The 19,016-nt window shown below is 37.1% G+C and overlaps 1 protein-coding gene across 1 annotated transcript; it reads right to left on the reverse strand.

The window, feature by feature from the left end:
* Positions 1-1,140: 1,140 nt before the first annotated feature.
* Positions 1,141-13,016, reverse strand: NLRC4 (NLR family CARD domain containing 4). The gene is given in 12 exon segments (XM_064445466.1): positions 1,141-1,281; positions 1,617-1,709; positions 3,831-3,986; positions 4,741-4,812; positions 4,815-4,832; positions 6,940-7,035; positions 7,038-7,289; positions 7,292-7,459; positions 7,585-8,379; positions 8,382-8,912; positions 10,330-10,576; positions 12,921-13,016. Coding segments are annotated over 12 exon segments (2,553 nt in total). The 3' UTR covers positions 1,141-1,252.
* Positions 13,017-19,016: the final 6,000 nt, after the last annotated feature.

The raw sequence follows: 19,016 nt of genomic DNA on the forward strand, positions 1-19,016 counted from the left end.
TCCTTTAAATAATTCAGTGTGGTTAGTACCTGACTTAATTTGCACACTAACAGTGATGTAGGCACCCAGTCTTGTTTGCTGCTGAAATCTACAGATTCCAGCTTCTTGAGAAAGATCAGCGGCTGCATGAAGAAAAGCCAGCCACTGCTTGTCACACAATTCATTGACAACTCCAAGTGCTGAAGGTTCTCCAGGTGTTCTTTCTGAAAAGAAATTGCCTGTGAACATATTTATGTATTTATTTTTGCTTCAAGCCTAACGAAGAGAATTATTCCTGTTCAGAATATTGAACTGAATCTTACTGAAGTCAGTTGAACTTCAAAGCTTAAAAGAATACCATCCTTAATAGAAAAGGGTTTAAACATGTCCTTGCATATTACTTTTTTTCTTATTTAGAATGAAGAGTGTAAAATACAGCAGACACAGATCACAATTTTTTTTATATCTAGACTTTTCTTCCTTATTAAAACTTAACCTGCAGTATGTTGCATGCAACAGGATACTTTTAATTACAGAAAGGTCATTAACTTAAATGGGCCTATAGACTGCTGCTCATAATCATTCATACAAAAGCAGTGCAAGATCAGACTCATGAAAATTCCCATTCATTTTGACACTTCATTTCTAATGTATCCTCAGAAGGGGTGAGTGTTGTGAATCCAGGTAGCTTTTATATCTCACTGATCTTCAGCTATTTACATTGACAAAAGTTAAACTAGTATTTGCCTTTTTTAATTCTACTGTTGACATACGTTCCATAACAGACATCATGTTAGTGGAAGATCTGATGTAAGATCTGATGTATTCCTGTCATGTTTATGGAGGAGATAATCAATCCGTCAATCAGAAAAGATTCCCTCTCAAGGACATTCTTCACCAGGAATCTCCATTTGCCTGCAGTATTCTTTGCACTACTTATACAGTGGATAATGGTTCTTGTTGAGTAGAAATATGGCTTTTTATTTGGATCATCTAATGTTATATATCTCTCTATATATCTCTATCCCTATATCCTACACAGATTTGATGCTATTTCACTCACACTATTAAAAGTTGCTGGGTTTCCTGAACTGGTTTTGAGTTTTTCAGGTTTTTGTCCTTCATCTTTTGCTCATCCACAGTACCTTTACTTACCTAGAATTTTGACCTCCACATCAGCGAGGCTCCACTTCCTCATTCCAAGTTTTGTCAGCTGTGGCATTGTTTCCAGTAGTTCTAACAATTTTGTTAGGCACACCTAACATCAGCATGTTCATCCCAGGTAGGATATTAAGCCATCAACTAAGTTAAAATAAGTGTAATTTTGTTTTAACAGTTCACTGTAAAATCACTTTAAAAAGTTAAACCAAATCACATTTAAACAGTGAAGAAAATACTGGTAAGTTAAAGACTCCAAGACTGTTGCTTTGATAGCAAAGCCAGAGCAGTCAGTTGCATACAACACTCCTCACTTCTAAAAACTCTCCATTCACTGAGAGGAAATGCTTCAGGATACCAAATATAACCTACTTAAAAATAAAAGAGGAAAGAATTCTTGATTTTCTGTCTGGGTAAGTCTTAGAATTGAAGGTCATTCCCAATTTAAATGATTTATGTGAAGAAATCTTCTGACTTACCAAGTCTGTGGATAGCATCTTTTCCTTTCTTTTCTAAGTAATTTTCTGACAAATCAAGTACATTCAGTTTTGTCAAATTATGAAGATTCTGAGCTATGGGAGGGAAAAATGCTTATTATACGTTTTCAGTGCAGAATGACTTGTCTTCTTTTGCACCTTTTTTAGCTTTGTTTTTTAATGAACAGCAAGACAAGATTTTTAACAGCCTCCTGGTTTTTCTCACTTTTCTGATGTCCCTCTGATGCAAACTGTGCTCTTGTTAATTGTGTCCCTTGGAATTAATGAAATAAAGGACCTGGCCAGCCATAAAATCTGAAGCAATGATTCTGCATAACTTACACTCTGGTGGCTAAATGAATCTTCAGTGGTGGTGAGACAACTTTAAGACATCTTTGCAACACAAACGCAGGGCAAAGCTGTCTGAAGACATGGTAGATTCTTCAGTGGTTTAAGCCCTGGAGATTTCAACATCCTGCTTCACAAAGCTGTCAAGTATTCCTGTCATGATATAAAACCATATATTTAACAGGATCAGAGAAATGTGGAAGAGTAGGACTAGGTGGGACCTGGGAGTCTAGCATCTGTAATGTGGCAGGATATTGATGAGCCTAAACTATTCATGGTACATATTTATTTATTCTGCTCTTTGAAATTTTCCATATTCTCCCTAGGTCCTATTTAACCTTCCTGGCTTTAGAAAGTTTCTGCCAACATCCAAACTGAATATTCTTTGTTGCAAATTCAGCTACTTGCTTCTCCCAGTGGACAAAAAGAATGGTTGATTATTGTATCTTTGTAACAGTGTTTAAAGAACATAAAAATTTTATCATCTTTTTCAGCCTTCTCTCTCAATCAAAACAAAACTAAACCATTCCTCATAAATCACATTTTCATAACCTCTAGCTGTTCTTGGTGCTCTCCAGATTTCTCTACACCTTTCTTAATTATGATACTGAGGTTGGGCACAGATTTGTTCACAAGAACTCAACAGCACATGTTTTGCAATAGCATAATATTTCCAGCCTTCCACAGAAGAGCTCTGATTCTTTTCTGCTACACAGGTTAATCTCCATTTTATATTCATGAAATTCATGTCTCATTACCAGCTACAGCCCTTTACATCTCTCTATACTGAGTTCCCCACCGTTGTTTTTGGACCACCTCTTAAATGCATCCACCTTTATTTCTGGTTTTGCATTCCAGCAGGGCTTGTAAGCCTTCCAAGCTCAGTATCATCTGAAATTTTATAAGCGTATCCTCCATCCTGTCATTTAAGCCATCAGTTAAAATATTATTTAGAACAAGGAAGGACATAATTGATTGTGTCAGAATGTCCTCTCACTCAGTGAAACATTTGTGATAACTCTTTGAAAGTAATTTTTCAACCAGTTGTGCACCCATTTTATTTATATACATTTCACTAGCTTCCTGTTAAGGATGTTGTATAGGATAGTGTTAAAAGCCTCATCTGAGTTATGATAGATCCAGGCTTATCATTTCACAATCTTATTACCCTGTTCCCTGGAAAGGTTTGACGTGATTTGTTCACAGTACGTTTTGTCTCTATAATTTAAGTGCTTACAAAATATTAGTGTGATAATCTGTCTCAGAATTTTTCTTGGTATCAAAGTGAGGTAGGCTTGTGTATGATTTCCTATTTCATGGAAAAGATACTGGATTTTCCACTTTCCTGCCTCCACAAAATTTTCAGAGACAGCTGTCTATGGTTCAATGATTGTTTCAGCTTGTTCCTTACAGATTTAATTGTGAATTTCCTTAAGTTCTCCTAACCTGAGTTCATCTGTTTCAGTTAAATAATTCTTCTTTGTCCTTATTTGTACCACTGTGACCTTGTAAAAAATTTTTGAGCATGTACCTGACCAAAATGAATCTTTTTGGTAATGACTGAAACAAAAACTCTGAAAACTAGTTTTGCTTGCATCATCCATTATTTGCTTTCCTATTTTGTTTGTCTGTAGAGCTATGCAATAGTTTGACTTTCTCTTTTACATAATTTATACTTAGGATTTATATAAAATCTTTATATAAACTTTCCTTACTGCATTTTACATCTCTACCAACTGAAACTCATTGTGAACCTAAGTGTTTCTGATTTTATCCTTATATGCTTTTTTCTCCTGTTATACAATTATGTTTTGATTTTCAAAACATACATATTTATTCAGTTTGTAAAGTTACTATCACTATTCTTACCTAGAATTTCCACAGCATCACTGGAGATACAGCAGTTGACTAGCTAGATTTCTTCAAGTTCACTTAGTTCATCAGGAACTGATCTTACATCCCCAATAGCTTTCAAATGATTCATGTATAATAAGCGTAGCTTTCTCAAATTTCTCATACCTTCAGCTAGAATGGAAAAAAAAGGTCACATTGCTAGATGAAGTGTTTTGATATGTTTAGAATGTCTTGATCACAGCAAACGGCTAGACAGAATTAGATGTTTCCTGTCTGGCATACTACAACTATCTGTATTTTGATGCCATGAAATATATGATAACTTTTGTCTGAAAAAAAAAAGATAAACACACCCTCTTGTTCAGCTACTGTAATGCATAATCAGCATAAACTGCCCCTCAGCCCAGAAAAGGTAACTCACAGAAGACCAAATGTGATCTTCTGGTGGAACAAATCCAGGAGAAGCATTATTTTACCATGCCATCAGAGAGAGGATGGGTAGATGTATGGATTGCCATCTCCATTTCAGTTACTGGGTTGTGTGGCCCTAGCAAACATTATTCAAACTTTTCAACTTGGTATCCAGTGACTGACCTTACAGAAAGTCAGCAGTAGGTCAGGGAAGGAAACTATCACCATTGCAACCTCCTGACTTGCAGTTCAAGCAGATTAGCCAGTCCTGGGATCAGTATGTGAGATCTGTTTGACTGCAGTATGCATTGCTAACTTGAAAGGAGAACTCTAACACTTCGTGACAATCAGGACACAAACCATATCAACACTTCAATGCAAATATATAAGAAATTACTTCTTTAAATTAGATGACAGGATTTACAAGTCTTAATAGTGTACAAACTTCAGACCAACTTGTTAAAACATTCACATTCTCAGCACTATGTACTTGATTATGGTATGAAATAATCACCCATTTTTTTTTTTGCATCACCTTCATCCATACTTATGTTGTCTAGTACAAGCCCTTCGGCATTCACAAGTTTATTCCATCAATAAGTCCACCTGCCCAAAAAAACCCCATAGATGTATACAGAATGTTAATTTAATACAGGAAAAATTCATTTGTAGAACATATACACTTCAGTGATATTAGTTTCTTGTGAAAAGTAAATAACAGTTTTGTGTGAAAATATGAACATCTAAAACGGATGACCTCAGGAGAATATGACAAAACAATAAGTGCTTGAAAAAGACTGGGTAGAGACTATTTGTTTTTTTCCTTCCAGTGCAAGAACAAGAGGCTACTAATTGAAACTCATCCAAAACCAAGATTAAGGACACAGCCCTCCGCACCCTTACCAAAGGATGCTGCAGATGCAATAAGTTTACATGGGTTCAAAGCAAAGACAAGTACTAGCAGGACCCTTCAGGGAGGTTGCTGAATAAATAAATCGTAAGCAGAGGAAACTGATCTGAGCTTAAAAGAGAGGCTGTGAGATTCTTAAGAAGAATGTATTATAGATTCTTGCATTGTTCTTGCTCTTCCTTAGATGTCCACTCATAGGTGCTATTGGAGACAATGAACCAAGGCAGACGGACCCTTATCTGAATCAGTATGGCTGTTGTTACTATATTCTTATGCTGTTCCCCCTAACAACCTTGGCATAACTGTGCACACAGGAAAGAGGATTTTTTGTTTTTATTTAGTATGCAGTTCCAGAATAATCTTGAGATTATACGTCATAGAAGGATAAAAAGATTCATGTTGGGAGTTCTGAGGATATCTAGTTCAATCTCCCACTGAGTGTGCATCTTTTCTATAACACCCTTAAGGTAATGGAAGACTGCAATTAGTTTCCCAATTAGCTTTTTCTTCTCCAGGAAAACCATGCCCTGTTCTCTTGGCTTCTCCTTGTGTATTAGGTGTTCCAGCTCCCTGGCCACAATAGTGGCCCTCCACTGGACTCTAACCAGATTGTTACCGTCTCTTATACTGGGCAGTCTGAAACTGCACATACTACTTCAGATTGGCCACAAGAGTGCAGAATAGAACAGAATAACCACTTCCCCAGGTACTCTATTGCTAATGCAGTCCACCCTGTGCTTAGCCTTTACCACTGCAAGAGAGCTTTGCTGACTCATGATAACCTATCTCTGAGATTTGGTATCATCAGTACTTGTGTATGTTTCTCAAGACAAGATACATTCATGGATAGCTTGAATGATGAAAAGTTCAGAGCACAGTGCAGCAGATGCACCCATCCTCTACTAATGCCCTGCTCTAACAATAGTGTGGAAGGATCCTGTATGTGTGTGATTCACAGCATAAACATGTCCCTCATCCTACTTGCAGAGTCCTTCACCTCAGGTACGTCTGGAGCATACTATACTATAGTTGCTACACTCTATTATACCATTGTAGCTTTAAGAGAAAACAGTTATTCAAGCTAGAAGCATTTAATCAATTATTGGAATGACTTATCAAAAGATATGGCAGATTTTCCATCATATTATGTATTAACATCAGAACTAGACTTCTTTTTTTAAAAAAAAAGCTTACTCAGAAATTATGACAGGGCCATAGGAAACAATGAGGGAAAATTTCTGTCCAATGTTGCAGGACTAGATTAGGTTACATTAGCCTCATTTGGTTGCCAAAACCATAATCATCTACTGTGAAAACTAAGTTGAAGTGACGGTACGCTGCATCCCACAGCACTTACAAAGTTTAGCTAGTGTATAGACATTATATAATTTACTGTGGATTATCTGCACCAGAGTTGATAAATTTTTCTCCCATCTATTATTTTATTAAAACCCAGATTTTTTTAATATATTGTGTATGAAGAACCAAGAATTTGATGGAATGACAACTTAGAAGAATTCAAAGGCCTTTGCGTAGCAAGAACCGGGAATATAATGAAATGGCAACTTACAGGAATTCAAAGACCAGACCTGATTTACACAACTAAGTAACATAAATAAATTTACATGCCTGAGTAGACTGCAGTCACTTTCACCTTGAATACAGAATTGCATTCTGGCAATATAACATTTTTTAAACTGATCAAACCCAGGTATCTTCCATATATAAGGGAGCCATGAGCCACTTTACCTTCTCATCCACATTTATCTAAAAAAGCTCATTTACTGCCAGTAAATACTATACCTTCTAGATTTTCACCAGGCAGATCTCTTATATGTAAGGTTTTCAGCTTTGTCATTGTTGTGATCTGTTGTTCATCTTCCATAGTAAGAGGTGTGACTCCACAGTAAGATCTTCTAAGTTTTTACAGGTTTCAAGGACTTCATTCAATGTTCCTGTGATACCAGCACTATTGCTGATGTGCAGCTTGAGGCTTACAGCAGAGCAACATATTTTGCCCAGATATTTAATATCGTGTTTCTTTAACTTGTTGAAATCTTGCAGTGTAATTTCTAAAGATCTGATACTCTGGTTCCAGTTGAAGAATAAGAAAACAGCCTTTTCAGGAATGTAAGTTCTAATTTGAAGATCTTCTCATCGTCTGTTTCCTTAATTGGTGAGTAATTCCCCAAAATATCTAACTTAATGAGTCCTAGTACACTGACACAGTTTGGTAAGTATCTACAGAAATCAGATAAATAAATTGGGATATTTTGAGTATTAATGTAAATATGTTTATCACAGAAAAACCTCTTCAAAATTTCTGCTCAATGCTGATTTTGAAGAACTTTCATAACAGAATTAATGACACAGTCTGCAAAAATATCCTTGTTGGTTTTATTTAAATATTCCTTTTCTGTTATATTTTCTGGGTTTTTGTGTATTTGCTTTCCAAAGAGAGATTCTTTATTGAAAACAGTTGAGAAATATCTCTGTGCTGATCAATTATTTTCAATAAGTCCAAAATTATTCTAGTGGCATCTAGAGAGGATCCACAAGTGTAGAGGAGCAAATTGAAAAAAGTATCAGTAATATCTGAAATAGTATTAATTTTCTGTAGATAACTATACCCTTTCTTCACCTCTGCTTCTTGGCAGGATGTCAGAAGTTTGCAAAATTTTCTGCCCACAGTGTATTCCTGAAATGATTTATGAAAGAATCTATATGTTTGCTTTAGTCTTTGAGCTGTGTATTTATTCAGAAGACCTGAAGCTAGCAGGACTTATTCTTTTACATCAGCTAAATCCTCAGACTGAAAATCAAATCTTTGATCAAATATTCCATCTAAAGCTACATCTCCACAATGACGTATGCTCAGAATAATATGATAATCTGTTATTGCTTCTGTTTTGTACCTATTTTTCTCCACCCTCAAGTCATACAAAGTAGAGAAAAGTAGAGTCTGGGTGCTTGGATGAAAATTACTTTCACCCATTTGGATGGCACAAGCAATGATAACAGAGAGAGGAGTCTTCATAAGGTTTTTCATGGAAGTGGCCTCTTCAAGCTGGTTTAACAGACCATCAGCCAGCTTATTTGTCAAGATGCTTTTAACGAGCTTCTTGCAGCTCTCCTCCGATAGATCTCCTATTTCAGCAATCAGTGACCCAAACTGTCTGAGTTTGTGGATGGACTCAGTCCTGGTAGCAATAATGACCACGTTCTTGAATTTGTGGTTTTCTTAATCATTGCTTCTATCTCTGGACAGTTTTGGGGTTTGAATTCATCATAGCCATCTAACAGGAGAAGGACCCTTTGTCTTTGTGCTAGCAGCATTTTCATTAAATCTTGTTTGCAGGTGGGGTATTGTTCAAGGAGAAGCTAATCACAGAGAGTCTCATATATTCCACCTCTTGTGCTAGTTAGGCTGATAAAGAAAACAAATTGGAATTTTTTCAAAGTGGACGAATTATCAGAAGCCCAGAGTACAGCAATTCTTTTCATAAGAGTTGTTTTTCCTTTGCCAGCTTCTCCTTCTACAATGCAGGGATTTTTCAGTTCTTCCAGAAGTACATTCAGCGTCAGCTGCCCTTTCCTGCTATTATGTATATCTTTTTTCCACAGCAAGACGTCAGTTTAGGCAGTTCCCAAATCAAAAATTATGTCAATATCACTACCCAGAGGATGATATTTTTGAAAAGCTGAAGATGGATACACATACTTTAAATCTTGAATCAAGTCATTTAATTTGTCTTGTTTCACTTGCCTGGAAGTACCTAAGGCAAATGGATCATATATCAGTGAATTAAACAATCAATGAGTTTGTCAATTACAATTTCATTACTTTTGGAAGAACTGTTGGAACCTACTTGCTAAATCAATCAAATACTGGTAGGCAAGAGGCATGAGATATATTTATTGTCCACTGTCTGGGTGAGACTTAATTGGTAAAGGCTGTAGTTACTCCTTGTGCAGAAGATTCATATAGTCTGCAGATACCACTCTGGCTCCACTTAATTCCTTATTTGAGGGCCTTTTGGACTTCTCCTATTTGTGCACTGGATTCCAAAAATGTAAGCTTGCATACAAGCATATGAAAATTTAGATGTGCAAATGCACGCTGAGAGTATTAGTTTTTTATGTAATAAGGTTTTAATATTGTAAGAGAGCGTTTATATAAATATGAAAGGTATTAGAGTATTAAGAGAGATATTTTAAAATCAGTAACAGTTTTTGACAGTCGAACCGAATGAACTTTTAATCTAGTTCTATTTTTTAAATTATGCCTTTTGCATTTTTGTTACTTTTGGCTAGTCTAAGAGTTGCTTTCATACAGTTTGGACGTGAGCTTAGTTGAACCTTCCATCATAGACATAATAAAATTTAGTAACATCTAGAAAGTCTGAAGCTTACAGAAAACCAGCTTCTAAAGGGAGTCCTGGAAAGTGTGTATGCGGTGCTTTTTAAAGTGCATATATGTAGACTAAGGGACAGGGCTGAGTCGGACGTATACTTCAAGACCAGACTTTTGAAACAGGTGGAGTAAAGAAACGCACTCCCACAAACTGAAGGAAATCAGGGAAAACTATTTTAGAGAAATGCTTTGGTAACAAGCGTCATGCCTCTCTGGAGTGCCAAAAGATTAGCCTAGGTGTATGCATTACATTCACACAAGAAGATAGTCCTTTAACAACATAACAAACTTGCAGCCTGTGTACAAGTAGTTTCAGCTTCCCTGGAAAAGGTTTATATTTGAAAAACTCATTACATATTCCCATTAAATTTAATATTAATTTTGCCCATAGAACTGATCTAATTCAGTGCTCAGCTCACCCACAACTCACTTATCATAAACAAATGATGGGATGTGTTTAGCTGTCTGAACTTCAGCTATCTGAACACAGATGATTTCCACCCTTTCAGAATTTTTCAGAGGTTTCCCCTCTTTGTGTCTTAATGTTTGTAAAATTTCTTAGTGTTCACTAAGTGACCTTCACTAAGAACACTTAGTGTTCTTAAAGTCTTATTCTCTCAGATGAAACAATTCAGATTATACAAATTGAATTAGAGTTTACTTAACCACAGAATTATCAGACCATTCTAAAAATGAGTGCATTGCAAGTTTTCAATTTTTTTTTTCTGTAATAATTTAACTTCTGACTAGAAGACAAAAATATAACCAGGAATACTTACAATATCCTTGCAGGTCATGAAAGAAAAAAGGGTTGTGTTTCTCAAGTGACTTAACCAAAATACTGCAGGCTTTTGAGCCTCTATTCAAAATCATATAAATCATCATTCTTGAGGCATCATGTTCAACCTTTTCACAGACAATGGTATTCACTTCTTCAGAAGACATGACATTGCAGGCCAAAAGGTTGTCTGCTCTTTGCTTGACAGTGATCATTCCCATTATCTGAATGACGTACTCTGTTGCTTTCTATAAATTCCACTGAGAAGAGAGAATTAAATTTCTTAGAATAAGTCTAGCTTATGCAGTAGCTGAGATGTAAATGGTCCTTCAGTATTCAATGCACACTTTTATGGTGCACTGAGTGGCTAATATCTACACAGGTACAAACAATATTCAGGAAATGGTGAGATCTTAGTAGGAATATAGAAAAGTTTATAAAAGTTTCTGTGAATGGAGAGGAGGTTTCTGGTAAAAAAGATGCAGTATGGGATGTGTCATTATAGGTACGAAAGTCACATCCTATGTCTGCGATGCTGGCCAGCACCGCAGAAACATATTAGAAGTTTCAATAGAGATTTCTTTTGAAAATTATATTATTTACTGATAAGTCTAAATATGGGTTCATATTTCTGGATCTGCATTTGAAAATCTTGGCAAGTTCATGCAGGTCATGACAAATATAATTTGATTCTTCAAACAAAACCTATATGAAGTACTTAAACTTTATTACACTCATTTTAAGATTAAAAAAGTCAAATGAGCTACACTTAATGCCCAAGCTCATAGGCAGTCCTGAACACATCCCAGGATGAAAACATCCCCAAACAGGCTTCTGTACTCTGTGGTTGGGATGGCTAAGAATCAGTGTCAAGGCATGCAAGCACTCCTAACCAGAAGGAATATATATATATGATATTTATCTGTGTGTCACTTGGAGAAATGCACAGATTCTCAGCTCCCAAGCTAGCCAAGACATGCTTATATCTGGCCAAAATTAGTTTTGAATAGCCTGTTGAACATAGGTAACAGCCTTGTGTAGGCAATGAGGAGATAAAGGAAAAACGTGATAAAAATGAGGTCTGGCCTCATGTTGATAAATTGGAGTCATTAGGGACAGCCCCATTTCAGCTGGGCAGCTCTGTTCTCTTTCCTTCCACAAAATCCAGGAGAGGTTTGAGATATAATAACTAGGGCAGTCATGGGGATGTCTTTTGCGGGAAGATGTGTGTGGGCCACAAGCATTTTGCCAGAAAGAGCTGCATTTTAAGAATTTTACATTTTTTGCAAATTTGCAATTTAATTGTGTGGAACTTTAAAGTAAATGTTGGGGGTGCTGATTTACCTACACATGTCAAAATAAAACCAGACTATCATTCCTCTAAGTTTTTTAGACTTTGAATATTACAGTAGATAAGACTTTTTCAGGGGTAATTTTATAAAACTTAAGCTTCTGTACAATTGTGGGGAAAAGGGAGAAAGTTGTCTTTACAAGTCTGAAATTATCTGCAATATTTTGGAATAAACTGTAGGAATTACTATAAGACAGTTAACATGAGAAACAACCAGTTCAGAAAAATATTTTGTCAGAAAAAAACTACTAATCCAAAATTTTCTATCTATAATATATTGAAATAGAGATTTTTAAAATAAAAATTCTCTGTAAAGGCTACCTTAAAAAAATGTTTTAGAGCAAGACTTTTTACATTGTTAATAACTAGCCATATTATATAACTGGAATATAAATATAGCAATTAAAATGTATAGCTTTTTTTGAAAATACATTTTCTTTTCAAGGTTATTTGATTTTTTAATTACTATTTACATCTAACATTAAATACAAAGAAAGTGTAGTTTATAAATCTTACTTGTTCAGACTGAAAGTTTCAATATGGAACACTGAATCTAATATCTGGGCTGAAAAACAAAGCAAATCAAAAGATTGAATACTCCAGATATTACTGTCATTTTCCTAGACCAGAAAAATATTACCTTTCATGAAATGCTGATGTGAAATTAGTCAGACATAGCAATATTCCCTCTACTTGAATTGACTACAATTACTTTGATTTGATATTTTTTACTCGATAAATTTAAATCATGTTTCAAATGAATAAGCAGGAAATACCAATTTAAGCAAGTGATTTTAATATTCTGTGCTTTAATTCCCAAGAAACAGATCATTCTCATAGACCAGCAATCATTAAGATATAACCTTTAAAGGAAATCTGGTCATTATTTTTGACAACCAGAAAGATACAGTTCTCTTTTCTCATTGTTTCAGTTCATGTTTTACATATATATATAATGCAGATTCTTATTTTTTTACACTTTTATCATTAAGTGAATGAGGCATACGTTACTTATTTATTTGTTTTTACTGTGAATGATACCAAGATACATTTGGGTGGCAATGGTAATTAAGGTAATAGCATATAAAACCAACATTTAAGTTAATGTATTCATTATGTAAAACTAAATAAAGGTACCTTAAATAAAATTACTTACTTTTAGTAGATACAACTGAGAAAATAAAGTACATTTTTGACAATACCTAGCAGGTCAGATTAAAGGTCCATCTCGCACAGTATGCCGTCTCCAGGAGTTTCTTCTGTAAGATGTTCCACTCCTTGGGACCTTTTTCATTTCCATTATATTCTTTTTGAGATGGAATGCTAGAGTGGACCATAGTATTAAGATACCATAAGGCTTTATGGATGAACACAGTGCCACAACAATGTTATCTCCTTCATTCTCCATTTTCTCACAATTCCTTCCATTTGCTTCTACTGAGCACTGAGCAGGTATTTTCATAGAGCTATCAATTTTAACCCCCAGCTCCCATTTGTAAATGTTAATCACCATCCTCATGTAAGCAAACCCACGATTTTTAAGACTGGCTTAACAATATACTGAATGAAAAATACTGTTTGCTTAGACAAGCTTTTTTTTGAAATCCTTAAGATACTCAATATCAAGTGGAGAAGCACAGTCTATTGACATTAACCCTCTCTAAGCCAAAACTTAAATTAGAATCTACAATAGTCTCCTGTATTACCAGCTTTATGTAGCAATAATCTCACTGTTTGTAGCACACTAAATAGTGTGTTAATAGCAGTAATTAATAAAAATTGCTAGTATACTATATTACTATTTAATCATAAGTTCTGGAAAACCATTCTGTCTTTACAGTGCTGAAAGACTAATTTGAATTTGCTCCCATAAAAAGTATCACCTTAAATATTACAACTTTTCTAATAGGTTTTCTAAGCAAATGCACGCAGGCTTTTCTTTTTTTGTTTAAAGAAATAGTTAAAATAAAGAGTTGCAAATTCCCTACTGCCAAAGGCATGTAAGGTTTCTTAAGAGAAAAAAATTATAGCAAAATGAAGTTAAAACATCTCTGAACTTTCTTTACAAATATTCAAGCAATAAGGTAGTGGTAAGAAAGAAGGCAGTTTACCCACATGAGTGTGCTCTTAAATCAAAAAGACTCAGTAAGCAGTAAAGTGTCTAAGTGCTTGTCAAAAACTGACTCTCTCTTATCTGTAGGTTCCTTCTCTGCAAGTTACCTCATTGTACAATTACTTAATATCTTGCTTGCTTAAAGAGCATGTTGTGCAATACCCTTCTGATGCCAGAAACACATGGAACTGTTTCTTGATGTAAAGCAAGTTCCAGTTCTTAACTATTTGAAATTTTATTATACAGCAGTTACCAAAAACCAGCTTTCAGTCCAGGGTTAATAGTCAAGTTATTAAATATTTCTACCAGTAGAAATGTGTGTATATGATGCATTTCCTCCATTCACTCTTTAATGGCTTCATTGATAGATAATAACTTTAATCCATGAGTGAGATGTTCACTGTGGGACTCTGTCATATCTAGACCAAACCACGGAGCCTTGCTGTTCCAAGAAGCCACGGCTCAGGGCTTTCCCCACTAATTAGAGCAGCACTGACTCAAGCAACTAGATGCCATGAAGCAGGGCCAAAGAGAGGGTCTAACAACCCTAGGTGCAAATGCAAAAGCCATTTCAAAGAGGATGATTTATATTATGAGCATAAAGATTAGCCCAATCTGATATTACTCTGAGACATTAGGAATAAAACTCTGCAATGACTCTGCCTACTTCCCTGTCACAGCAGTTGGCTCCAGACTTACCCCAAGAAATGGGAAGATGACTTTTAATATCAATGATTCTGACTTCCTTTTCACACAGTAAATATTACAAAATGTTCCAGTAAATTCACATACTGTACGACTCTTGTACTTCTAAAATCAAAATTAAAGAGGAGCCCTTCCTAAGATAACCATTTGGAGATTTGTGGCTGTCCAACCAGGCATTTGTATGCAGCACAGCATACTACAGCCTTTTAAAATACATCCTTTCCCTTTTTCCTTTCCCTGACTACTATACAGTAAGCCAGAGTGCAAGCAAATTGTCCCACTGGTAGTAGGAGTGAAGCCAGCACTTGGAAACAGTTAAGATTCATGGACAGGTAGTTATGTGCAAAGAGCTACATGACAACCTAAACTTCAGCAGACCAACTGGAGCAATTTATGATTGCTCACATTTTTACGTGTAGTCTGGGCCTTAATCAATGAAAGTCTTTTCTGAAGTGCACAGAAAGGGAAAATGCATAAAATGGTGAGAAATCTAGTAGCAGCAGCTGGGTGAAACAGGTACTCAGCGAGTTTTGAACGCTTTTTTTCAGAATCCCACCCCGAACTGAAACCCTGGACAAGGTCTGATCTGGCAAAAGCAGTGCCAGAGTGCCCTCCGCTGGCACCGCCTAGGCAGGGGACAAAGTGTTTCTTGCTTGCAGAATCTGAGGGGGAAGGGAAGGGGGCTAAAAGGAGGGGGGAGGTCAGCCAAATCTTAATATTTGAGCAAATTCTGAGAAAAATCCAGAGTGCCTGGATCAGGTGTGTTTCTCGATCCTTCACAGCTCTTGTATGACAGGGCATCAGGAGGGGCAACTCTCGAAAATCTACTCACTGTTCCTATTTTAGTTAAGCATGGGTAGAATGTCTTTCCTCTCCAGCATCCCTTCTATGTGAAATTCCATTTGGATCTCAGCTGATCAGAGAGTTCCTAGGAAAAGAAATAATAAAAACAAGTTTCCTTCTATTATCAAAATCATGTTTAAAAAGAAGATAGTGAATGATAATGAACGTCTTTATACATAGTCTATTGAAAGCAGAGAAACTGCATTACTTGCCCATGTTTATAGAAAAACAGACAGTGAGGAAATATGGAAAATATTTCCAAATAGCGAACAGGATCTCTTCTTTGCTTGGCATGCTCAGCAGTGTAATGAAATTATCTTCTGTTTCACATCAACCTGCATGTATTTTAGTTGTACTTAGAAAATCACACAGCACATGATAGCATTGGGTCCAGTGCATAAAGCCATGAAATGAGGAGAGAAAGAGCTAGCCACCCAGCCTACCATGCAATCTCATTTGTCACTGCTTCTGTTTGGCATATTAATAAAACATGCATTTGTGACTCATTGCACAATATTCTGTCATAAATTATCATTGTCCCAAGTTTCCTCCTCAAAGTTGATCCAGTGTGAGACTTCATGTCTTTCTCTTTTGTCTCCTCCCATCCTTTTACAGTGCCCTGAGAGCTACTCCTCACATTTATCAAAAGGGACGCTGCTTTTGTCCCACACACCCCCAACTCTTGTTCTAGCAGTGCATGTTGCTGGTCTTGTTAGGAGACAGGTGCCAAACTCCTTAAAGGTTTTGAGACCCTGCTTCAATAAATAAGAATCACAATGAAGCAAGTGAAAGGTTTGCCTTAAGTGCAAGCAATTCCTTGACATGGCATCCTTTGTTGTCATCCCTATATGTAGTTAAATAAAAAGAAAAAAATTAAAGACAAGCAAACAAACAAACCAACCAACCAAAGGAACCTAAAAGAGCCTAGGCCCTACAGAGGGACCTGGACAGGCTGGATCGATGGGGTGAGGCCACTTGTATGAGGTTTAACAAGGCCGAGTGCCAGGTCCTGCACTTGGCTCACAACAACCCCATGCAGCGCTACAGGCTGGGGGAGGAGTGGCTGGAGAGCTGCCCAGCAGAGAAGGATCTGGGGCGTTCGTTGACAGACGGCTGAACATGACCCGGCAGTGCGCCCAGGTGGCCAAGAAGGCCAACAGCATCCTGGCTTGTATCAGGAATAGGGTGGCCAGCAGGGGAGCAGGGAGGTGATAGTGCCCCCGTACTCAGCACTGGTGAGGCCGCACCTCGAGTACTGTGTTCAGTTTTGGGCCCCTCACTACAAGAAGTGACACTGAGGTGCTGGAGCGTGTCCAGAGAAGGGCAGTGAAGCTGGTGAAGGGTCTGGAGAGCAGGTCTTATGAGAAGTGGCTGAGGGAGCTGGGGTTGTTTAGTCTGGAGAAGAGGAAGCTGAGGGGAGACCTTATCACTCTCTACAACTACCTGAAAGCAGGTTGTAGCGAGGCGGGTGTTGGTCTCTTCTCCCAGGTCACTAGCGATAGAATGAGAGGAAATGGCCCCAAGCTGCGTCAGAGGAGGTTTAGATTTGATATCAGGAAAAATGTCTTCACTGAAAGGGTTATCAGGCACTGGAACAGGCTGCCCAGAGAGGTTGTTGAGTCACCATCCCTGGAGGTATTTAAAAGACTTGTAGACATGACATGGTGCTTAGGGACATGGTTTAGTGGTGGACCTGTCAGTGTTAGGTTTATAGTTGGGCTTGATGATCTTAAGGGTGTTTTCCAACCTAAATGATTCTGTGATTCTATGATTCCATGCTTCTATATTTGTCCAATAACAGATGTGTCCGGCATCCTATTGAGGGTACAGCTTCCAGACATCCCAGCAACAACAGGGAACAGCACAATCATAGGATCATAGAATAACTTGAGTTGAAAGGGACATATAAGGATGATCAAGTCCAACTCCCTCCTCCTTACAGGAGTACCTACAAATAAACCATATGACTAAGAGCATCAGCCAAAAGATCCTTGAACCATACAGGCTGGCTGTAACAGAGTAAAGAGGAAGAGATATCAGAAATTGAAGGAAGCCTACTGCAAAGGTCTTGCAAGAAACAAGTTCCACATAAGCGTTAAGAAAATGAAATACTCTTAACCAGATGTCTTCATTGCTCAACTTTTTAAATGGGAAATCAAATTACACAGATACCAGTAGGGCCATTTTGTATTATCAAGACAGTTTTCAATTAAAAAATAGGTTACATACAAATATAGGTGATTTTTTTTGCTGCTGCTGCTGCAAGGAAACTGACCACAGAGACAACTGTAAAATGTCCACAGAGAGCCTGAACTCAAGTTGATATAAATGCAAACTTCATTTATCTTTGGATATGGCAAAGTAGGAACTTTCCAGTTATGCTCACTCCATTAAAATCAGTCCAATTCTGTTCAATTATGAACTAAAAAGGCAGCCATTCTGGAGATATGCATTGTGCTGCATTCTACATCTGATTTGTGACTATGCCAGATTTCCTCCTAGACAAGGGAACTGCAGGACAGCAGTCCAGAAACCTCAGAACTGCAGGGGACTACCAAGGATACCATTAATATACAGGCACTTAAAAAATACCATGAAAACTGCCTATAGATTCTGAGAGGGAGCAAAGCCGAAAGAATGAGAGGGGAGAAAAAAAGGATGTAGAGTAACAGAACAGATTCATGATTGTACATGGAAAACAATTAGCCAAAGTGTTGCAGATAATACTGAGAGGTGGAGCCATACAGAGTATTGCCCGATAGTAAAGATGGAGGCGTATCCTTCTGAACAGTCAAGAGGAAGGTTGCAATTTTTCCTATCCATCAGGGAAGGAAGATATTTGGGGTGATGCTTTTACTCAACAAAGAAAAAAAAACCCAAAGAAAACGCTGGAGTTATTTTTAAAAGGCTGAGTATTTGCCAGCAAATCTTTTGATACTGAAAGTTCAAAATACTCTTTTAGCAGTATGCAGGACACAGATTACATGGCTCAAGCAGCATGCAGAAACACACAAACTGACACCGTAAAAGCCAGTTAAAAGAACTCTCTAAGACTCAATTTTGGAGTTTTAGAAAGCAGGCATTCTTTTATTACAGCACCAGATGCACGGGGGATAATTCTTCCTAGGATGCGCACCTACTGGAGTAAATTTTTGACGTTTATACATGGAAGTTAACATATGATGCCTATCTAATACATAATCATTGACTCGACTGAGCATCCTCTTCTTCCATTGGTCTGTATCTTCTTCAGTTAAAGCTACAGTGTGATTTTAATTAATTGCACATGCTCAAGAGGAGTCATGTGGTGGTGGTGGGGTAGTCCTTTCATCCCTCAGCTGAGTCAGTGGTCACAATCTCCCCCTGCCAGAAATACCTTTCCCCCAGTTTCCTTGCTTCAGCGCCTTCAGGGGCAAGATGTTCCTTGCCATCACTGCTGACTGATTTGTGGCCTTCCCTTATCTTCACACCCTTGTATTCTCTTAGGAGGTTCTTGTCAATGAGGCATTCATTGCTAATACCCTCCTATCTGGCCCAAGCATTATTAAAGTTCTCAGGTGTCAGTTTCCACTCCTGACTGTGATCCTTTCTTAATCACTAATAACTCCTGTGCTTTTCCATTTCATCCAAGAAGGATTTTTTTATATATGTTTGAAGTAACAATTCTGGTGCATTG

Source organism: Phalacrocorax carbo, chromosome 3 (genome assembly GCF_963921805.1).
Source record: "Phalacrocorax carbo chromosome 3, bPhaCar2.1, whole genome shotgun sequence".
In the NCBI taxonomy this organism is placed as follows: domain Eukaryota; kingdom Metazoa; phylum Chordata; class Aves; order Suliformes; family Phalacrocoracidae; genus Phalacrocorax; species Phalacrocorax carbo.